This window comes from Haemaphysalis longicornis, unplaced genomic scaffold, assembly GCF_048455015.1.
Source record: "Haemaphysalis longicornis isolate Haplotype H1 unplaced genomic scaffold, Haemaphysalis longicornis Haplotype H1 scaffold_7, whole genome shotgun sequence".
In the NCBI taxonomy this organism is placed as follows: domain Eukaryota; kingdom Metazoa; phylum Arthropoda; class Arachnida; order Ixodida; family Ixodidae; genus Haemaphysalis; species Haemaphysalis longicornis.
Window position 1 is genome coordinate 6,994,605 of NW_027526422.1, and position 24,124 is coordinate 7,018,728.

General features: G+C 52.2%; 1 protein-coding gene across 1 annotated transcript; it reads left to right on the plus strand.

Annotated features, from left to right (window-relative positions):
* Nucleotides 1-673: 673 nt before the first annotated feature.
* On the plus strand, nt 674-23,777 carry LOC144144396 (tubulin alpha chain-like). The gene is made up of 6 exons (XM_077675824.1): nt 674-994; nt 1,733-2,273; nt 10,693-10,701; nt 21,335-21,853; nt 22,188-22,715; nt 23,411-23,777. Exons 2-6 carry the CDS (start codon nt 1,746-1,748, stop codon nt 23,708-23,710), a joined length of 1,884 nt encoding a protein of 627 aa, XP_077531950.1. The 5' UTR covers nt 674-994; nt 1,733-1,745; the 3' UTR covers nt 23,711-23,777.
* The last annotated feature ends 347 nt before the right edge of the window (nt 23,778-24,124 follow it).

A 24,124-nucleotide genomic window follows, 5' to 3' on the forward strand; every position in this document is an offset into this window, starting at 1 on the left:
CGGTCACAGGTCAACATTACTCGAGAGCGGCTATTTTGCTGCGGTCTGGAAAGGCTGGCTGGGTCCCCACGCAATACATAATCACAAGCAACTTTCTCACGTTTTCAGATAGTGCTTCTAACAATATGAACTCCGGTTTATCTACGTTGTCGGCCCGAGAAAATCGGAGCTTCGTCACGCTTTCGGATAAGCGACTCCATGTACGCGATACTGGCGATACGGCAGCTGGCAGCAGCAGGAGCATCGCCGGCTGCTCCCGCAAAAACAAAAATTGTTTGTTTAGAAAAGTTTTATCAGTTCAATGGTGCGTTATTTTGTACTGCAAATAAAAAAAATGCGTATTTCGGACTACACTACACAAAATAATGACAATTATTAATGTTATGACGTCATTATGACGTCACGCGTGGCAGCAGCCGTTGCCAGGGGGGCGTGGCTGGTGCCACACGCGTGGCAGAAGACGCTGCCCTGGCAGTATTGGCAGTATTGGTCTGAAAAAAAGCAGGGAAGTCAATAAAATAACATCCCAGCCAGGGGTAGCGGCAGGGCAGAATTAAAAAGAAATCCGAGTCAAGGGACTAAATTTAAATTCAAACTACTAAAATAGGCTAGATGGCGCACGCCGTTACCCCGATTCAAAGGGGAGGCCCTTGATCATCATCATCATCATTATGTGTAGCACAAGACATACCCTTTGCCAAATTGCGTAAATGTCACAAGCATTATTCCATGTTTATTTTTAGAATACTATTTTAATTATGCTTAAAACACCTGTAGCTCAGCTGAGTCGTTTAGTCTAAGAAGATCTTTATTGGCTTGCTAGCAACTTGACAGGAAAGAAGGCGTTGGCCCGTTGGCTGTGCATGCGCAGTGCGCGTTGCCGGCGTATATAAACGACTGAATCGGAATTTTAACGATTTTGGGCCTTGTGTTCGTCGGTTGTGCAGCCGTTTCCCTGGTAGCGTCGGTTGACAGCTTGTCCGGCTGGGTTTCTGTAAGTATGACTCATAAATCAATAGTTTTACCGTTTTACTGCCCAGCTGAGGTGTGGCCTATTTCTCTTCTCACTCCTCTAATAATCACTGTGCCTGTTAACATTAACTTTTTAGAATTAGATTTTAGTGGCCCATCGGACCTCTACTGTTATTCGTGTCTGGCTTAGCTGTAAACTAGAAAATTTGTCTGGGGGCTTATCCACCGCCTTTCTTGAAGGTTTGGTCGTAGCAAGTCTACGCCACTTTGAACGCAGCCGGCAGTGACAATGCTACTTCAGTCAGTGGCCATGACCTGCTGCAAGTCTCTGCGTAAAGCTTTTAAAAACCGCAGAATACATAAGCGGGTCGCCCAGCCCCTTTGTTTCTACAATACTTTTCTGAATGCGAGTGAACGGTTAGTGTACCCACGCTGGAGAGATTTGCACATTAAAGCAGTGGGTGTGATATGATTATATAATTAGAGCTGGTTTTCTTCAGAGGTACAGGTATGGCACGTCACCGTCCGTCGCAGCGCTTGAAGCTGTTCGATGGCAGCTGGGTTGCCCTGTTGCTAGGCTGTCTTAACCTAACCTAACCCTTACCTCTCGACAATGAAACAAGGCGAAAGTGGCTGTATTTCTCAGTAGTTTCGCTTCCACAATGCAGGTGGGGCATTTGGACTATGCTTTCAGCTTCTGTGGGCAACTGTGTCTGTTGCCACATGCACTTCGCTCTAACTTCATTCTCCATCTGTGCAGCTGTCCTGCCACGATGCGTGAATGCATATCAGTCCACGTCGGCCAGGCCGGTGTCCAGATCGGCAATGCGTGCTGGGAGCTGTACTGCCTGGAGCATGGCATCCAGCCTGATGGCCAGATGCCCAGCGACAAGACCATTGGGGGCGGGGACGACTCGTTCAACACGTTCTTCAGCGAGACTGGCGCTGGCAAGCACGTTCCTCGTGCAGTCTATGTGGATCTTGAGCCGACTGTCGTAGACGAAGTACGCACAGGCACGTACCGGCAGCTGTTCCACCCCGAGCAGATGATCACGGGCAAGGAGGACGCGGCCAACAACTACGCCCGGGGCCACTACACGATCGGCAAGGAGATTGTGGACTTGGTGCTGGACCGCATCAGGAAGCTGGCAGACCAGTGCACGGGCCTGCAGGGCTTCCTGGTGTTCCACAGCTTCGGCGGCGGCACTGGCTCGGGCTTCACTTCTCTGCTCATGGAGCGCCTCTCGGTGGACTACGGCAAGAAGTCCAAGCTCGAGTTTGCGGTCTACCCAGCTCCACAGGTGGGCTTGCCACCCTGGCCACGTAAATCTTTTTGTGTGACGGCAGGGGTGATCTGGAGACCCTTCATGAGAGCTTTGGGCTACTCTAGCATAATACAGTGAGAGAAAGCAGAGAGAGCCAAGGAATGCACTTCGTGAGTGCTATGTGTTCCTTGACTTTTGTTTTATTGTAACCATTTGGCTCTCAGCTTGGAGGCTGGCTAATTTTAGTGATTCTGAAGTTGCTGCATGAAATGTCTCCTGGAGTAGCTGGTGTACATTTAGACTACCGGATTCCATTCAATAAGAATGGGTATGAGACTGTACCATAAGTACCTGGTTGACTTCAATAAATGTGACCTGTTGACTTCAGCTCACTTCACATTAATGCCTTAAAGATACCATCAAGGTACGTTACGTAAAGTGCTATTCACGCTGCGGAAAACATCAATTCCCTTACTGCGCCGCATATCATAAACTGAATATTGCACCTAGATGTATGTTACAAGAGCAGGCGGTGATGGTTGTGGTGATATCGCAGTGGCTGTATACTTTGCCTAAGCTGCAGAAACCATCCTGCCATCTCTGGCAATTCAGAGAAGCAAAGAGAGGATATGTCTTTCAGTTTATTAACATATACGCATTCCTCATTCTTCGGCTCCCTTGTGTGAATGCCGGTTAGAGGTGCTTATAGAGTAAAAGCTCGTTAATTTGAACTCGAAGGGGACCATAAAATTGTTCGAATTAGCGGAAGGGTGCTACAATGAATGGACGTCGCACCACACTGCACGGACAGAACACAAAAAGCCACCTCTGAACTTGTTATCGCGGATAATGTGCTACTACACGTTTGTGGCAGACGATTTCATAAATGATGTTCATGGAGCTCGAACAGCGAACGAAATTAATTGCTCAGTCCGCTGCGGAAGCAAAAAAAGCTGTCGCTGCAGTGCAGGCACGCGCTACACTGTTGTTTTTCTGTTTTATTGTTTTGCATCTGTAGTAAATTTGGTTTGAATTTGCAAGACATTGTAATCCTCAGGGCTGACTTATTCTGCAAGGAGTGATGCAAACCAGGGGATCAGAGTTCGAATTAACCGTTTCAGATACGGATGCGTACGAATTATCAGGAGTTTTCACCCATTGAAATATACAGGGCTGTGCCGGGACCATGGCGTCAGTTCGAATTAACCGTAAGTTCGAATTAAGGAGCTTTTACTGCACATAGGTATATTTACTCTTGCAGCGTGTTACCATCATATAAGGCAAGTTGACAAATCTTTTATCGTTCTCTGCAGGTCTCCACAGCAGTCGTTGAGCCCTACAACTCCATCTTGACCACACACACCACCCTGGAGCACTCTGATTGCGCATTCATGGTGGACAATGAGGCCATCTATGACATCTGCCGCCGTAACCTGGACATTGAGCGACCCACGTACACCAATCTGAACCGGCTGATCGGCCAGATCGTCTCCTCCATCACGGCCTCCCTGCGCTTCGATGGAGCCCTCAACGTGGACCTGACAGAGTTCCAGACCAACCTGGTGCCCTACCCGCGCATCCACTTCCCCCTGGTGACGTATGCCCCGGTCATCTCGGCCGAGAAGGCCTACCACGAGCAGCTGACGGTCTCGGAGATCACAAACGCCTGCTTCGAGCCGGCCAACCAGATGGTCAAGTGCGACCCTCGGCACGGGAAGTACATGGCGTGCTGCCTGCTCTACCGGGGCGACGTGGTGCCCAAAGACGTCAACGCTGCCATTGCGGCCATCAAAACCAAGCGCAGCATTCAGTTTGTCGACTGGTGTCCCACTGGCTTCAAGGTACGAAGTATTCGTTTTCCGCAGGGTCAATCTGGATTGTTAGTACCCGTAGCTTCCTTTTGTGTTGCAACATTCAGTTGTGCTAAATTACCTTCTCCCCCCTCCCCACCAGGTGGGTATCAACTACCAGCCGCCCACCGTAGTCCCCGGAGGAGACCTGGCCAAGGTCCAGCGAGCCGTGTGCATGCTGTCCAACACGACGGCCATAGCTGAGGCCTGGGCCCGGCTGGACCACAAGTTTGACCTTATGTACGCCAAGCGGGCCTTCGTCCACTGGTACGTTGGCGAGGGCATGGAGGAGGGAGAGTTCTCCGAGGCCAGGGAAGACCTGGCTGCCCTGGAGAAGGACTACGAGGAAGTGGGCATAGACTCCGCTGAAGGTGGCGAGGATGATGGTGGAGAGGAGTATTAGAAGAGAGGCCAGCAGTCAAGCTTCTGCTTTTTTCGTCATCTGCCTTAGTGTTGCAATAAAGTTGGAGCAAACACCTCAGTTGTCTTTAGTCCCCCCCCCCCCCCCGGGTATGATATCTTGTGCTTCATTTTGTCAGAGTCTCTGTCATATACTCGACGAAGTGCAGCTTGCTGGGTCAGTTGGTACTTATTGACGGATGGGAAAACCAGCGAAAGAAAGACTCAAACACAAGGAGAGACAAGACAACACGTGTGTGTGGCCAATCTCCCTAAGTTGGTACGCTTGGCTTGACAAACAAACGCATGGGACGCTGGGACACACGAGCGCTAGGCATTTACCTGCTGGGCGGTCACCGCGGGGCTTGGCAGTTTTTTGGTATTTTTAACTACGCCGGCCATCAATGTACAGTGGGGTCCGCTGTTAAAGGGAAACGGCGAGCGCGTGGATGCTGCGCTCGAGAATCGGAGACAGCCGGCACATGCGCACTGCGTTCTCATGTGGTCAGTGCGGATACAGTGATTCTAGGTGCTATAGTGCGCACGTGCAGACTGTCTCCGATTCTCGCCACTTCTCGGCGTGGGCGCTTCGCGTAGGAGCGCCCACTTCATATTTGGAGATCATACATGCATTTTGGAAATAAACTTAGACCCATGGTCGCGAACTATTTCTGTTTGATTCAGGATTGCTCGTCACTTAATGTTATATTTCGTTGCCCTGCCACCTGTTGCACAGTCATGAAGAGGGGTGGGGGGTTCTTCCGTATCCTTCTATATGTGGTCCTAACTCCAATTAAAAATCCCTTCCCTCTTTTGCCGCTATGCACTTGCATCTGCCCCTATTAGATTTGGAAGCTTTTTCTCCATGGGTTGCCTACTTGGATCCTGAACTCAAATGGTATTCGGAGGTGCGGTAAAAGCGTATATTATAAACCCCAACGCATGAAGCAAAATTTTGTATGGCTAATTCATGCGTGCACCGAACCCTGTGCTGGCATAGTCAGCATTTCGGTTCGGAGGAGCTCTGCGAGTATTTCCGGGCGCGTTTCAACCCTATCTCCGCAATCCCAAGGGCCGTAGACACACCTAGTGACACAAGGCATACATATGGAGCCTAAGGTGCCCCAGGGGCCACGGGGAAAAACTCTCCCGTTCCCTCTACGGCGCGCCTGCGAAGGAGTCGCCGTGAGCAGCATGTGGCGCAGCCGGAGAAGGAAGGAGAGCGTCAATGGTTGTTCGGCGCGGTCGTAGACGTTGCTACGGAAACGCAACAACAGAGGTTGACGGCTGGCTTGGCGGCATTTTTCGGCTAGGGTCGGCTTTCGCAATCTCGTTCGGCTTTGGCGGCAAACAAGGCCTACCTCGTTCTTTTGCTGTTATGTGCGCGTTCTTAGGTCGGCTGTAAAATTAATAAAAAATGAAAATAAAGGATACAACAAAACACGACAAGTTCTGTACGTTATGTATGCGTCTCAGAGTACAATTTGTAACATTTTTTTGGTCTTCATATATGATGTATCATTAGTCAATGCAAGCTGCTGTTCCGCGATTCATATTCACTGCTGCTTATCAGTGATCGCCTCATGAGGCCCCATCTGCATGTGCAGGGCCAGGCGCACTGCGAAAAATGTTTCCGGAAGCTTTTTGTATATTACGGCGAGAATGCCTTAAATGGTTTGGACACAGAACAGGGAGGATTTTAGAGAAGCAAAGGTCTAGCTTTGCCTGTAGTGCCAGAAAAAGCGTAGTGGCGGCGTCGTGAACTACCCAGTACGCCCGCTTGATGGCGCTGTAAACACGGCTTTGTCGGGCTGCTGTGGCGCCGAGAACTACCGTGGAGGTGCAGCGAACAGAGCGAGTGCGTTGATCATCTGTGGGCTACAGGCGACTTGCTTGGAATACCTGCTGCTGTCTGTGTAGTATACCTGTCAGTGCAAAACGCCCGACTAGAGAAGAACGTGGAGCTCATTGCCTGTATGCTCAAGGACGCCCGTCGGTATGCTACAGACAAGGAGCTAGTGATAGTTGGTGACTTTAACGGCCACATAGCAGAATTGGATGGGTGCACGGACAGGAATGGGCACCTCGTCCTTCGACTCGCGGACCAGCTAAACCTAGAAATTGCCAATTTGAGTGCACACTGTGAGGGCCAGTACACGTGGTGCGCGCGGGGTAGTGCAACGTCGATCGACTACGCGCTAGTGTCGCCTCGCCTTGCGGGCTTGCTGCGACGCATCACCATAGACGAGGAGGGCGTGTACAGCCTGAGCAGTGACCACAACCGCCTCCGGCTAGACTTCTCCCGCTCACACCAGGCGACCAAGAGAATCAAGGGCAAATGCTCCCCCTACCTACCTTGGAAAGAGCTGGAGGCTGTGGCGCAAGAGTTCGAGGAAAGCGGGGAGCGGCGAGAAGCTACTTCGTATGAGCAATATGTCGAAGCTCTACGGCAGGTGATGCTCAAGCACATGATTGGTCGGACATCCAAGACGAAGACACGCAAACAATGGTGGGACAAGGAGGTAGCGGAGGCGTGGCAGGCACGTCGACAGGCTAATCGGGCCCACCGTCGCATGGTGAAAACGGGGGATTCCAAGGCGACTGCAGCGGCTTGGGCACTGTATCTTCAGCAGAAGCACAAGGTACAGGCTCTCGTACAAGCAAAACTGGTGGACGCCAACCTGCGTCAAATGCAGAGCATTAAGGAGGATGGAAAGTCGGCGTCCCAGAAGTTTTGGCGTTATGTCCGTTCACTGGACAGGAATGCTGAGCCACCTTTTGCCCTTGAAGATCCCGATACAGGAGAGCCCGTCATGGACTTGAGAAAACACATCACTGACTTCCTGTCATCTCTGTACGGGTCTGCAGGAGAAACCGTCAAGCATATGCGGACGTCACAGGGACAAGCTATTCGCGACTCGTGCGAACCAAAGTGGGAGTGCACTAGCCGCAGCGTCGATCGGGCATTGTCCCACCTTCGTGCACACACGGCGACGGGGCCTGATGACATCCCAGCTCGACTGCTAAAGCTACTCGGCCCGGACTCACGTGAGCAGCTTGCTGCCCTGTTCACAGGCATTATCAACGGGGCTGAGGTACCGCGGGCATGGCAACACGGCCGCGTGGCACTGATTCCAAAGCGTGGAGGCCAAGCGGAACACATCAGTGATTACCGCTCGCTCACGGTCACAAGTGTCATGTACAGGGCCTTTACGCACATATTAAAGGATTGGATCAGTGCGTGGGCGGAGGCCAAACATTGTCTCACAGAGATGCAAAATGGTTTTCGCCGTGGTCGCCGCCTGGAGGATAACGTGTTTTCGCTGACACAGTGTGTCGAGATAGCAAGAAAAGAGGGACGGAAGCTAATTTGCTGCTTCTTAGATGTCGAGAAAGCCTACGACAATGTATCCCACATAAAGCTCTTCGACCGCCTCTCTGGCCTGGGCTTGCCAGAGACCCTGCTGTCCATGGTGAACCGGCTATATTTGGACAATACGGTGACGGCTCAGTTTGGAGGGGTACGAACAGGACAAATTGGCGTCCACAAAGGCCTGCGACAAGGCTGCCCACTATCCCCGATACTGTACCTGCTGTTCGTGTCCGAGTTAGAAAGGAAGCTGCTGCAGTCGGACACAGGCTTTCGGCTAAATTGCAGCGTGACGGGCGTAGACAGCCGACGGCTGCCGGGGCTCGCGTTTGCGGATGACCTGGTGCTGATGGCCGAGAGCCAAGGGGACTTGCAGCGATTGCTCTCCATATGCGCTGCCGAAATCGAGGATCTAGGCCTGCGCTTCAGTGCAAGGAAAACCGTCGTCGTGCAGTTTGCAGGAGCAACGGAGAATTTGACTCTGACGCTGGATGGCCAAACCCTCAGCGTCGGGGCGTCATACCGTTACCTCGGTGTGTTGTTGTGTAATGAACTGGACATTTTTCAGCAGCATGAGGCCGCCATCCGTCAGTCAGCGCTCCGAGCCCAGGCCATACTACGCCGCCGCTGTTTGTGGGGCTGTAGCAGGTATGTGATGGTGCGCGACCTGTGGAAGCTGGTCCACGTGCCGGCCCTCACCTTTGGAAACGCAGTGGTTTGCCTCTCAGCGTGCACCCGAGAGTGGTTGGAGTGTCGCCAAAGGGAGGTCGGGCGCACAGCCGTGGGGTGCCATGGGGCGGTGGCCAAGGAAGCTATCCAGGGAGACCTTGGCTGGTCAAGCTTCGAGGCACGCGAGGCGTCAAGCAAACTGGCATACCGGGGTAGGTTGCAATTCATGAGCCGTGAGAGATGGGCCAGGCGTGTATTCGACCACCTGTCGGCCAGTTGTCTCCGCACCAAGTGGACCAAGCGCCTATACAACCTCGAAAAGAAGTATGGGTTCTTTCGCACTCCTCTACGCGCGGAGTCTGAGACAGCGTGGAAACGGCAGGCAGGCCTACAGATCAAAGAGGAAGAGGAGGCAGAGTGGCGTAGAAGCAGTGCGGACAAATCGACGCTTGCCACGTACTGTGAACACAAGTCTTCCATAGGAGTGGAGCGGATCTACGACAACAGTCCTGGGAGCGCGCTGCTGTTTGAGGCCCGAGCAGGAGCACTGCGCACGCTCGTTTACAGACGTCGCTTTGACGGTGACGACCAAGTGCGGGCAGCGCCGTGCAGAGCCTGCGGTGCCACCGAGGAGACGATGGAGCACATTGTGATGCTGTGTCCGGGTGTCTCTCCACCCCCAGTAGAGGGCGCCACCCTACCACAGGCACTTGGGTTTCAACCACAGCCCACAGACGACGCCACCGACAGTGCCATGTGTACAAGTGCGGACGCTGTAGTAACCACGACGAAGCGCCGCCTAACGCACTGGTGGACAATGGTACGCAGCTGTCCGAGAATATAGGACTCTGTCGTGTGATCGGACTTTTGCTTGTTCGCCTTTTTGTTCCTCACTTAGTGTTGTATCTGCTCCTTTTCCTTTTTCTTCTTTGCTGTTTGCGTCCTGTCATTCATAGTTCTTTGTTCTTTAGTGATGTTTTTGATTTATTGTTTTCTCTCTTTTTACTTAGCCCATTGTTCCTTGTTCTTTAGTGCTTTTTTGTTTTCATGTTTGGTCTGGGTGACCTTATTCTGAGGCGCCCGCCCGCTTCAAAGGGAACGACCGTCAAGTATCTATCTATCTATCTATCTAAACATGGCGGATGCTTTTTGCACAGGCCGCTTGAGCTCCTTAATAACATGGATGCCCTCGCACGGCGGCCGCCGGCTCGCTGCTCCACGGCCGGACTCGACTCTCCTCCTCCCGCGCGCGAAAGGGGCGTCGAGTCCGGCCGTGGCTGCTCCTGCTGGCTCCTGGCTGGCACGCTGGTCGCGTGTTTACTTGCGCCGCGCTAGTGAAGTGATGTTACGCCAGGTGACCAGATGGCCTCGACTGGCACAGACCACAGTGAGCAGCAAGTGAGAACAAATCGTTTATTGACATCCGCAAGTTTACAGAGGCCAGGACATCATTTCATTTCGATCGCTGCAATTGTACGTCGCTTTCGTGACAACATTTTTTTTTTTGCCATAACAACTCGTTCACTTGCGCTAAGATTTCGAACGAAGGGCACAAATGAAGTATTGACGGCGACAACGGTTTCCTTTGCACCGTCTTTCTAGCGGAGTGCATAACACTCACCTTCTGTTGGAAGAATCGAATATTCTGGCCTCGACAGCTGTCTTCCGATGCGGAATTTCCCACATTTGTCATTCCACAAGCACTCAATTCCCGTGTTTTGCCAGTCCTCTCAACAACTGATGGACGCAAAAGCACATAACAGCAATAACAGTCACGAAACCGGTGCTCCGCGCACATTGAAACGGTCGGCCGTTGCAGCGGTTTCAATTTGAATTGGCGGCTTTGTGGTTGCGAATTCAGAAACGAGGTGGTGCACCAGTCGGCTGTTCGTAAAAAGTTGCGTACATTTTTGCTCAACGAATGTTTGATGCGGAACTTGTTAATAGTATTTTTAAATAACACATTGTAAGCGAACTGTGTGGGCTCTTTGAGTCACGGAATGAATTTTTTGTATTCTATACCAAAAGTAACATTTTGCCTGCGCCGTCTGGTGGGCTTGATGGTCGAAAACAGCGCTTTAGGTTGGTCACGTGGGGCGTCGATTTTTACGCCGCCGGACAGTGAAGTTTGCGCGCGACTGCAGCGCCATCTCTCGCCGCCGCTTAGCAACTCCGGGTCGGTGGATGTCGCGACCGGCCGTTCAGCGCACGTAAAAACACGCGCGCTGCGTGCGGTTCGACGTTGTGTGGCGGAAGTTTTTTAAGAAACATAGTTATAATTGCAAGTTGCAGTGTCCGAAAGGATCAAAATGCTGCAGGAAAGAATTAGTGGACACGCCGCTACTGCTGCGTGAAGTACTGCCACAATCGCGGAAGGCAGCCTGCCATCGTTCTGTACAGGTTTCTCGGGCAGCGTCGCAAGAAATGGATTTTAGCAGTAAGAAAGCCATGACTTTTTTTTTTGTCAGTGGAAGGAGTATTATGAGTACGATGACTGTTTATGCGCAGCGCAGACACGAAGGGCCGTAAAACTAAAATGTTTTCTTTCAGTGTTCCATACACATCGCGCGCTGAGATGAATCGCATGCCGTCGTAGTATCTGCATAACACAAGGTATTACGGCTTCCCCCACTATTGTTTTATCAGCAGTAACCTTTTTTTAGCGACATTCACAGCATCGAATGGATGCCAAAAGGCGGTACAAGAATATGTTCACAGCACTTCGCGGGTGATGCCAAAAGAAATGGCAAGACGGTCAGTACGCATCCCACTTACTGCCCTACTTTGTTTCCCGAAGTGTACAGAGTTCGACCACGCATTCCAAGCGAGAGCGTGGAAAGCTATCAAAGGCAAGGTTGCATTCACTCGCGCTGACTTCTTTAATGCGTTTTGCGTACTCTGAAAGTTGAGGTTGCTATTGTTTAAGCAGAGGATGGGGAGGAGGAGGAAATACTTTTTTTGGAGAATTCTGAACGGCCTGAACAAACTGTATCACAATTAGCCGCTTATACGACTCTAACATTACACACACGACACAAGCCGAAACTAAACGAAATCTTCGTAAAAACAACCGCAGCTCCACAGCAGATTTCCAACTGTGTGAACTGCGCTTACTGTGTTACTGTGTCATAAGCTTTTGGAATCCGTTTTTAATCAGTGACAACACCAACCGAGCTGAAGAAGGGCAACCGAAAAAGTAACTGTAGTGTGGTTGGGCGAGCAGAGGAAACAATAACACAGACACGCTTCTGTCGTGGAGCGCCGTGGTATACGCTGGCTACTGACCTGAATTGGCGCTGTAAATAACCTTCCCTTGTGTCAGCTTGATCGTGGCTCATATTGAGTGGGAAAACACTGGGGTTTGAGAATTTAAAAAGATGTTTAATTAACTGAAAAAAACTGGGATTACATATATAGACGGAGGAGCACTCAAAGAAGACGTCTGGCGCGCAGCTCGGGCGTGGGGCGACTGCCTTGGGCGAACAGCACACACACGCACCACGCGAGAGTCCAAAGCTCGCACCATAACGCTCGGTGGTGTAAACATCCGGCCGCGGTCGCTGCGGCGGTGGTGGTTTCGAGTGCTTCGTGATCCGAGCCCGGTCCCCTCGGCAGGCCGCCGGTGTCTGCTTTCGTTTTCGCCTCTCGGCGCAAGCATTCTCGGCGCGATAATTATCCGATGCTTCGGAGACCGCTGACACTTGCTGAGAATGGGACTTCGCAACGATGTCTGTTCTATCAATTTCTTTCACGGCGCATACGCGCGCGGGAACGTACAATCTCTAACTTCTCGCGCACGCGAGGCCGACACTAGTAGCTCAGCCCCGTAATTGTCCGGAAATCGCACAGAAGCACTTGAGACATGGGGTAACTATTTGCCAGAACAGTTTTCAAGCACGAGACACCTTTCAAAAACAATCGCAGAATCGCACAAACAAACAACCCAGAGGTGCCGAATCTATGAACGCGCGCCGGCCGTCTGGCTCTCACCGACCCGGAGTTAGCTCAAGCTTCCGCGGGGCGGCGCTGGGTGTACTTTATTCGTCGCGCCCTCTGAGCAGTGACCGGTGCCTATAGGGAAGACAGGGAACGTCCAAGCTTGAGAGGCCTGGTTTGGATCATAGAGTCATGAAAAGAAAAGTGGAGGAAAGAAATTTTCTTCCTCCATGCATAGAGTGCTCGGTTAACGGCACCGAAGTTGCCGCTGTGCCTCATCACCGCAGCCGGATGTCACTCCGCGCAGCACTGGGAATATTTTGAACATGGCACGAGCCATTTTTGTATCTTTTTGGACCTAAAATGCTTATAAACTACTGCACCGACGGCAAACAAACTACGTGAGAAAAGACAGACGATATCACGCATTCGTGGCAGTCTCCTTTCAAAACGCGCGCGCCCGTTGACATCCGGGTCCGTCGCTTAGGCGGAGTGATACCGTACCTGAGCTGGTGCCGTTCTTAACTTGTTGCCGAGTATAGCTCTACTATTTGCAATGCGTAACGGGCGTAACGTTTGGGCGTTGTGTCACTTCTCAACAACGTTAGTCTATTAAAAACGTTGCCTCTCACCGTTGAACGTTTTTTTCATATTTGAATATTTTGGGCGGAACGTTACAACGGCACGTCTCCTAGAGCTTGCGCTGCAAAATATAGTGCCATACGAATTCAAAAGTAACGCATACCCTACAACAACAACAAAAAAACATTTAAACAATATTTTAACGCTTTTACGTTGTTTTATTTCTCATCAATTGTAAAGTTTGACGTCACCACTATAGAACAAGCTTGGAAGGAGGTGTTCTCAACGGAAGTGCGCGCGGACGACGTTCGCCGCACTATATAAACCGCTGCGACCGGTACGGCCGTATTCGACCCTCTGTTTGCTGACGCATCATCGTAAGCGTCGGTGGACGGTTTGTGCGGTCCGTATTATCGTGAGTACCGTTCGGCTATCATTACGTGATTACTCTACCTCCACGTTGTACCGCTCAACTGTGAGAACTTCGTGTTATTGCGTGTACCTGCATATCTCTGGCTATTCTGTCTTTCATGGCCAGGGGAATGAAACGGCGCTCCGTTCCGTTGACCGCGGCCGCGCCTTGACCGGTTACGTGGGTGTATCCTCCATGGCCTAAGCCCGTGATCCTAGAGCGCGAGACACATGGACGATTGGTGCATGCGAATCGCATGCGACTGATCGTTATGACTGTCGCCACGACTAGTCGTACGCGTGAATTTGAGACACATGGCATGATACGCGCGTGCGATGCGTCGTCAGCGCCATGGCGCCGCTCCGCCCACTGCATGGGCCCAGTGTTTTTGCTCCATGCTTGCCCCCCTATTTAAGCAGTTACGGCGCACTCTGGCCGATTTAGATATGTGCAAGAGAAATATCCGAGCTGGAAAAGAATCAACTTGCAGTGATAATGAATAGTGCTATCAGTACAGCGGTGTGGGAACATTTAGCACCCATGAATCCGCTCGTCCATGCTGTAGCATCGCCTCCTGTACATGAGGCGATGGCTGTAGGTGCCGCTGGCAGCATTTGTCTGCAATTTTGCCGAAATAGCGGGCGCCCATGGAGGAAATTTTTAACTCCATGCGGGCGCCCCAAAGCTGGAGAGCGTTCTTGCATGTGCTCTCGCAGCCAGCGAGACTGCCGTGACCATGGCTGAAGCGAAACCTGCGGCTCGTTCCTTGACTCACCCGCATCAACTACGACGATCGCCGAGCTGAATTTGTGAATTCTGCGAGTAGTTCACCAGAAATGGATAAAGCAGGCAATTGTGAAGCGTTTTCTGCCTTCGGAAACAGTCCGCGCACACGGCGGCCGCGCCTGCCAGCTCGGCACACTCAGCGGCTCGAACCGGCGCACCACGGTAGCAACCGCTTGTCGCTGCTCTTCCGAATCAATCTGATCGCTAAAAACAAGTTCCACACGCGAGAAAGTAGGCGTTAGTGTGGTGAAAAATTGTGCTAGGGATTGTTATCGGGGCTTATTTTAAAAGCGGCGATCATATATCTGCCGCGACCGGTCGCCGCGGCGCGCGGTGCGCCGAGCGGCCGAGAGATGGCGCTACCTGCGCGGAAGCATGCGCGGAAGCAAAAACTAGTACAAGCAAAGATTAAAACTGCGAGTGAGAAATGGATATCAGGTATACGTAAGAAGGATAAGAGCGCCCCCCAAAAATTCTGGAATCATTTAAAAGCATTGGGAACGACAACTAAAGAGGTGCAGACTCAGATACAGGACGGGGACGGTATCGTTCTCCTGGGGGACAGCGCATTAAAATACCTACATGGAGTCATGGCAAATACTTTCGGCCAAACACGCGAGATATCGGCTACCCGGACACATGTGGCCAATAGAAGAGCGACAGAAAAAAAATTCAATATCGAATTTTTGGATTGGAAAAAGGCAGAACACGGTGTTCCCAAAAGTACGGCAACAGGACCGGATGGTATCCCAATAGAGATTATCAACCATTTGGGACCAGCGGGAAAGACGCACTTGTATAGAGCCATCGAGCGCGCTATAAAATCCGAGAGGATTCCCACGCAATGGCGCGAAAGCAGAATGAGTTTGATTTATAAAGGCAAGGGAGAGAAGGACAAGGCGAGCTCATACAGGCCGATTACAGTCACGTCAGTGCTCTATAGATTAGCTATACAAGCCATAAAAGTCGAGTTGTTGAAGTGGGTGGAAAGTAACGGTATTTTAGGGGAACTGCAAAATGGATTTAGGCCGGGTCGACGCTTAGAAGACAATATTTTCGTAATAACCCAGACCATCGAAATTTCGGCAGCACAGGGTAGACCAACATGGCTACTGTTCCTGGACATAAAGGGAGCCTATGACAACGTAGATAGGGGATTGCTGTGGCATATACTGGAAGAAGAGGGGATTGGGTCAGAATTTGTGGGGCTGATAAGGGCAATATATGAGGATAACAAGGCGCATATTACATGGGAAGGACGTACAGGCACAGAGCCCGTGTACATTCGAAGAGGTTTAAAACAGGGGTGCCCCCTTTCGCCATTGCTGTTCACACTTTACATTAGAGGAATGGAAAGCCGATTGGAGGAGAGTGGATTAGGCTTTGACTTGTCGTACCGAAGCAATGGAGAGTTGGTAGAGCAACGGATTCCGGGATTGATGTACGCGGACGATATAGTGTTGCTGACAGATAATGCGGAAGACCTTCAAAAATTGGCCGACATTTGTGGGGATGAGGCAACGTACCTAGGCCTACATTTTAACCCACAGAAATCTGGAGTCATGGTGTTCAACGAGGAAGCTCATACAGCACCAATAAGAATTCAACAGGAAGCCATACCATTAGTAAATAAGTACAAATACTTGGGGATCTGGCTTAATGAAGGAAAAGGGTACCTGAATGCCCATGAAGAACACCTCAAACTGAAAGGGATACGAAATGCAGCAGTAATGAAACATAGAGCACTGTGGGGATACAATAAGTACGAGGTAGTGCGAGGCATCTGGAAAGGGGTAATGGTGCCGGCGCTCACGTTCTCTAATGCCGTATTATGCTTAAAGTCCGATATCCTGTCGGGACTGGAGGTTAACCAAAAGGCAGTCGGCAGATTAGCACTGGGAGCTCACAGTAAGACTACAAATGAGGCGGTACAAGGCGATATGGGTTGGGCTTCATTTGAGGCGAGAGAAGCGCAAAGTAAGATACGTTTTGAGGAGCGGCTTAGACATTTAGATGAGAAGAACTGGGCAGCCAGAGTGCACAGGTACATGTACCTTAAAAGTGTGGACACCCAATGGCGGAAGAGGACGCGAAAGCTGGCGACTAAATATACCTTGACCGCGGCAAATAAACAAGGGGGGGCAGTTAAAAAGCAAGTGAAGGAAACAGACGCTCATGTGGAAAGAGAGGATGGAAAAGAAGGGATCGCTGGGAATCTACAAAGCAAGCAAAAAAGAGATCCGGAAAGAGAACTTTTATGACAACAATAAAGGTAGTGCGTTGCTCTTTGAGGTGCGGGCTGGCTGCTTGAGAACTCGAACCTACATGAGCAAATATTCGTCCCAGGATGATACATGTGTTGTATGTGGCAGGGATAAAGAAACAATCGACCACATAGTAATAGGATGCCAAAAGATTCAGCCGGATAGAATTGGGGGGAAAGTCCTACTTCCTGAGGCACTGGGATTCGCAATTGATGGAAGCATTAACTGGTCAGCAGTAGGTATTACTAAGCAGCGGCTAGAGTATTGGTGGAAAAAAAGCAGGGAAGTCGATAAAATAACATCCCAGCCAGGGGTAGCGGCAGGGCAGAATTAAAAAGAAATCCGAGTTGAGGGACTAAATTTAAATTCAAACTACTAAGATAGGCTAGATGGCGCACGCCGTCACCCCGATTCAAAGGGGAGGCCTTTAATCATCATCATCATCATCGCCCCACCAAAAACGTGTGCAAAAACGTGTGCGACAGTCTCGAAAACATGCAAAGCGCTATCCGCCGGCACCGGCGTGCAAAACAGTTGCCAACGAATTCGAGTGCAGCCCCGTCCACGCAAGGAAGGCAACGTACTCATGTCGATGAGCTCGAGAATCATGCGCAAACATGAGGTTCGCACAGGCTCTTGTGAAGGTCCTCAACGAAGCGGTGGTGGGACAGTGAAATCAGAGGCCCTTGAAAAGCGGCGTGCAGCGAACCGGGCACACAGGTATGCAGTGAAAAACCAGTGAATGCCTCCTAGCGTGGGAACAGTATCTGCGCTGCAAACGAGCAGTGCAACAGTTGGTCCAATGGCAAAATTGCAGAAAACGACCAATGGCAACTGGAGGAGATCACTACAGCAGGCTGCAGCAGCACCCAGAAGTTTTGGACCTATGTTTCTTCACTCGACCGCAAATCGCCACTGCCAACGCTCCAAGATGAAATGACGGGTGACACAGTGCTTGATATACGTCGGCACCTCATAACGCATCTTGAGAGAATGTTTGAACATGCACCCAACCAAGGTAACGTCCAACACAGAGCCAGCCCGATAGGAGAGCCGCCAAGCAAACAGGACTCGTACATGGCTGACTGCCAATGGGAAGTGACACCGCTGGCTCTCAAATGTGCTCTTGCTTGCATTGGGGTTCACACGGCAAGCGGACTTGATGGCATCCCTGCGCAGCTGGTTAAGTGTCTGGGGGAAGTGGCGCAAGCACACCTTGCAGCAGTACTCACTGGCATAATCCATGGCGACCCCATCATAAAGGCATGGCTGCTGGGAAAAGTGTCATTAATACCAAAGAAAGGTGGTGACAGCAGCCTTCTCAGTGATCACGCCACTCACAGTCACCAGCATGCTGTATAGGCTTTTTGCCCAAGTACTGAAGGCTTGGATGAGCGCATGGGTGGAGCAAAGTGGTCGCTTGACGGAGCTGCAAAATGGATTTAGACGGGGTCGTCGGGTGGAGGACAACCTGTTTGTATTCTCCCAGTGCATAGAAATTGCACGGAAAGAATCCCGGGGCCTGGTGACATGCTTTCTCGACGTCACTAAGGCATATGACAATGTCCCACATGACCTTATGCTGCCACACATGAGCGAGCTGGCTTATGACAATGTCCCACATGACCTTATGCTGCAACACATGAGCGAGCTGGCTATGCCATTCAAATGGATTGACCTTCTGCGGCGCTTATACACCGAAAACAAGGCAGTGGCATGTGAAACATGGTTAATTAGCGCGGTAAGGACGGGACAAAAATTTCAGTTGATGTCTAGCGGTAGTGCTGTGTGGTCTCTACTTTTGTCCCGTCCTTACCGCCGCGCCAATTAACCATATTTCGCAGTTCGAACCAACTAGCCCACATTTACGCGTTGGCAGTGGCATGCTTTGGAAAAGTCCACACGGGGCCAGTGGCAATACACCGGGGACTGAAGCAGGAGTGCCCGCTCTCCCCGCTGCTATACATGCTGTACGTAGCAGGGCTAGAGAAAGCCCTTATTGCGTCGGGACATGGTGTCGCGCTGCCCTATTCTGAAGATGGACTCCCGCAAATGTGGATGCTTCCGGGGCTGGTCTTCGCCAATGGCCTTGTCCTGCTCGCTGGAAGTGTGGCTGAGCTACAGGGACTTGTCACCGCCTCGGCTGAGCATCTGTCAACACTGGGACTGGCCTTCAACACGCGCAAGTCAGCAGTCCTGTGCTTCTCCGACCCAGAGGACAGAGGACAAAGCTCGCATTGTGCTGCTGCCTGGCGGTGAAGAGGTTCCATCGATGCACAGCTATTGTTACCTTGGCATCACTTTCAGCACCACTGGCGACAAGTATGCTACACACAAGGCACTAATGGAAGAAAAGTCGAGACGTGCCAGCTGTATCCTGCGCAGACTGTGCTTATGGGTGTGCAACCGATACCTGTTGGTCCGTGACCTGTGGAAGTCTGTGCACGTCCCATGTCTCACCTTCGCGAACGCTGTGGTGTGTGTGTGTCGGCGCCAACATGGGGGTGGCTCGAGCGTGGTCAGCGAGAGGTGGGCCGCCTTACCTTGGGCTGCCATGGCCGAGTGGCTGTGGAGGCCATACAAGGTGACCTGGGATGGTCAGTGTTTGATGTTCGCAAGGCTACCAGCAAGATTGCATTCGAAGAGCAACTCCGAGTCATGAACGACGAACGCTGGGCGCGGCGACTGTTCCACTACATGGCATTCAAGGGTGTACACACACAGTGGTGCAACCTCTACCACCTCCGTCGAAAATTCGGCTTCACTACCAGCCCAATTGAGGTGGGCCCGCCGCACAAGATCACGGAGAAGGTGCACTCCAGAGTGAAAGAGGAGGAACGCGCTCACTGGCAGACCGCAATGCACCAAAAGTCTACCCCGGAACTATACCGCAGCCACAGGCAAGATATAGGCCGGATGCATGTCTAAGACAACAGCAGCGGCAGCACGCTCCCCTTCGAGGCCCGTGCGGGGGCACTGCGCAAGCTGCTGTACTGCCGGCGCTACGACAGCACACCAGAGGTTCAAGCAGCAAAGTGCAGGGCATGCGGCGACCACGAGGAAAGCATGGAGCACCTGATGCTGCACTGCCACAAGCTGCGCCCACCTGCCAGAGTCAACGCCACTGTACAACAAGCGCTAGGGTTCGAGGACGGCGTCGACAATGCCATGGACGTACGCACGACGAAAGAACGACTGCAACTCTGGCAGCGATCGGTTCGGCTGGGTGCGGCTGCGGTCTGTGGCTGTGGCCTCGCGACGATCGCAACGATGGCACGACTGCATCTGGCTTGCCAGTCGCATGTCGCGAGCCTCCTCTGACCAGCAAACGATGCCAAAGCCGGTCATAACTATCAGGTGCATGCGAATCGCGTGCACCAATCGTCCATGTGTCTCTCACTTTACCCGTGAAGGCTCTGTTCGCTTACACCTATATATTATAGCTAGTATTGTTTTCTGGTAGCTTGAAGTAGTAGTACTTTTTATTGGGGAAGGGGAGGCCTCTCGTCCCTCTCCCTCTCGAACGTGAGGCTCGGCCCGATGTGCACACCTTGCTCAGCTATACAAGTCCGCAAACACAGCGTTCCTCGCACGCCGCTCGTACACCTCGCCAACCTTGCTTTGGGCTTTTATTTTATAGCCACCTTTTCCCGCTTCAACAGTGGCATTGGCTGCCTGTCGCCCTTTTGTTGTCGACCAGTACCGGCTTTGGCCGCCGTCATATCGGTTCCTTCATCATTTGTTGCACTGCAGCGGCTGTGCCCCCCATTTTACACCATGAACAAGCAGTGCCGGGAGTCACAGCGCCCTTCGAGAGGCGGGCAAGTGACGAGCCGCGCTTCGACTTTGTCTCCAAAGCAATGTCAGCAGCCATGTGAAGCCAGCGCTGCCACATCCATGCACTCATAGTTCATACCACAAGCTAGGTGCAGCACTGTGGAGGCTACTTTGTTGTCAACAACCCACCCCCTCAGGACGCATGACTCACCGCAAAGGAAGCGACAAAAGGCGCCGGGGCCTTGCGGTTCCACTTGCCGGAAGGGGAGAAGGGAATCGCCTTTCAAGGCTACCCTTCAGGCGAGTTAGGCGCCCTCAGTGGGCGCACTGTTGACAATAATGTCTCCACAGTGTTGCACCTAGCTTGTGGTATGAACTATAGTTCTCTGCTCTTCCCACGCTTCGTTAACGGCAATTTTTTTTTAGCGGCATGTCTCTTCTATAGCTTGTGCAGTCATAAAGGAGTCTTGAATCTTCCAGGAGTCATGTAGGCAACTTCCACTGGGGGAAGTAATGACAGTCGGATGTACTGAGCGGGTTGTAGAACCTGGCTCGCACTGCTTGTGCCAGACTGCTCTGCAGGGAGGTGTCTAGTGCAGTGCCAATTTATAGGTGTGGCATGAGGATCATCTGGTGAGCAACCATGGTGGAGTGCATTCACGAGGATAAATTGACGGTCTGCACAGCAATGCCAAATTAAATTATGCAACTCCAGGATAGTTTGCTGAATAGTGTGCACGGCACGAGGATGGTGAATTTTTTTTTTTACTTTCTTAGGGTGAAACCGTCCAGCTGTTAAGTGTTAGGTGGGTGAGGGTGGTGTCCCCGCATATTCCATATCTTTGTGCGGTCCTCTGGACAATGGCACAGGAGAAAAGCCATGCGGGGAAAAGCTTTCTTTCTTTCTTTTTTTTTCCCTCATTTGTAAAATGGCGTATTTATTCATATTTTGGATGTTGTGCGCACTATGCGCATCGCGACAGGATGCACAAGTTTAATCTTCATTTTATTCCCGTTCTCCCCCTCGTAGCTTACCTGCCACGATGCGCGAGTGCATTTCAGTCCACGTCGGCCAGGCCGGTGTCCAGATCGGCAATGCCTGCTGGGAGCTGTACTGCCTGGAGCACGGCATCCAGCCGGACGGCCAGATGCCCAGCGACAAGACCATTGGGGGTGGGGACGACTCGTTCAACACGTTCTTCTGCGAGACTGGTGCGGACAAGTACGTTCCGCGCGCAGTCTACGTGGACCTTGAGCCCACAGTGGTGGATGAGGTGCGCACGGGCACGTACCGGCAGCTGTTCCACCCCGAGCAGCTGATCACGGGCAAGGAGGACGCGGCCAACAACTACGCCCGGGGCCACTACACGATCGGCAAGGAGATTGTGGATCTGGTGCTGGACCGGATCAGGAAGCTGGCAGACCAGTGCACGGGCCTGCAGGGTTTCCTCATCTTCCACAGCTTCGGCGGGGGCACCGGCTCGGGCTTCACCTCGCTCCTCATGGAGCGCCTCTCGGTGGACTACGGCAAGAAGTCCAAGCTCGAGTTCGCCATCTACCCAGCTCCACAGGCGAGTCTCCGTTCTTTTCCCCCTCTCTTCGTGGGTGAAAGACGCAAGGCAGGTGTCGGCGGCCCGGCTTCTGGCTCGGCTGCTGGCTAATCCTGGTGGCCCAGGGGCTGCCTGCGCAGTTTTCCATGCCACAGTGTCTGAAAGCAGCCTTGTTCCCGGCACTCGCCGGTGTGGGCTAGACCCCTGCATATTCCATATTCTTCGTGTAGTCCTTTGGACAAGGACACTGGGGACAAACCATGCAGGGGACATTCTAGAATTCGCAGATCCTCAGTTACCTGTCTACCATTTTCTCTGTTTTACTGCAATCTCACTGGTATGCCGTGCTCTGCAGGTCTCCACAGCAGTCGTCGAGCCCTACAACTCCATCCTGACCACGCACACCACCCTAGAGCACTCTGACTGTGCATTCATGGTGGACAACGAGGCCATCTTCGAGATCTGCCGCCGCAACCTGGACGTTGAGCGGCCCACGTACACCAACCTGAACCGGCTGATCGGCCAGGTCGTCTCCTCCATTACGGCCTCCTTGCGCTTCGATGGAGCCCTCAACGTGGACCTGACAGAGTTCCAGACCAACCTGGTGCCCTACCCGCGCATCCACTTCCCCCTGGTGACGTACGCTCCGGTCATCACGGCCGAGAAAGCCTACCACGAGCAGATGACGGTCTCTGAGATCACCAACTCCTGCTTCGAGCCGGCCAACCAGATGGTCAAGTGCGACCCTCGGCACGGGAAGTACATGGCGTGTTGCCTGCTCTACCGGGGCGATGTGGTGCCCAAGGACGTCAACGCTGCCATTGCGGCCATCAAGACCAAGCGCAGCATCCAGTTTGTCGACTGGTGTCCCACTGGTTTCAAGGTACGAACAATCCTTGTTTTACGCAGAGTTAATCTAGGCTGGGCCTCGTTACAGCCCTTTCATTGCGTCCACAACCGCTTTATTGCATAGTGCCAACCTTTGAAGAGTGCCGCCGCCTAGTTTCACTTCCTGCAGATTCGGAAAACGAGTTCCTTCTATTTTTTTGTCATGTTTGGCGAGAACCCTCACGGGCAGTAAATACGTGTCGTCTCACGTGCTTTCCAAACCCTCTTTGGCTGTCCATGCAGACTTTCTATGCTACAAAATAACACTGCATGTACCGGTGTGCCACGATGTGGTTGCATTCACCATCATGGCAGTACTTCCACATGTGTCGTTTGAAGATAACGAGGAGAAGTATAAAGCCCTCGATCATGTTCACTGGGCGGATGATGAAAGCACTATTTCAGGGGCCTTAGACACAGCTTGCGATTCAAAATAACAGAGCTCCATCCATAGCATGCTGCAGCCAGTCACCATAGTGCGATTTCAGAGTGGGCGGTGGAAACAGTGGCAGCGAAATATATCTCCTTCCGCAGCTCAAAGCAAAGATGGGGAGGGCAAGTTGGTGCTACTTAACCTTGGTGGTCGACGAGAGCAGTACATAGGGGCTTAAGGCCTGGTCTGAATCATTGTAGCTTCCTTTTATGCATTGGATCTGTTCAATTCCCCTGCCTGCCCCCCCCCCCTACTAGGTGGGCATCAACTACCAGCCACCAACAGTGGTTCCCGGAGGGGACCTGGCCAAGGTCCAGCGTGCCGTGTGCATGCTGTCCAACACAACGGCCATTGCCGAGGCCTGGGCCCGGCTGGACCACAAGTTTGACCTCATGTACGCCAAGCGGGCCTTCGTCCACTGGTACGTGGGCGAGGGCATGGAGGAGGGCGAGTTCTCCGAGGCCAGGGAGGACCTGGCTGCCCTGGAGAAAGACTACGAAGAAGTGGGCATCGACTCTGCTGAAGGCGCAGAGGATGATGGAGGGGAGGAGTTCTAAAAAGAAAAAAGCTTTCTCTTGCCTTTCTGCTCAAGGCATGGAATAAAATAGAGCAGTGTGAAACCTGCGTTCTTGTATTGTCTCTGTACTTGGTCGCCCGTTCTGTATTTGCATTTAAATACAGACAAGCCCGAGGTTTGCTGTAACCACCTTGACAGGGTTGCGTACCAAGCAAATGCGTTCATGCCATGGTACTAAAGCCACGTTTAGTTGCCATTTTAAGTGCGAATGCACTTTATAAGCGACCCCAAACCTTCCACCGCCGGCGGCGGCGGTGGCGTCCGCAGTCCTCCTCTCCCTAGCAATGGCGTGGAGCGGAGAGGAGCGTCGGTAGCAACGGCGCGGTGACGTCACTTCACCACGTGACCACGCTCGCTCCGCCTCCTCGCCGTGGCTGCGCGGGTGCGCGCCGCT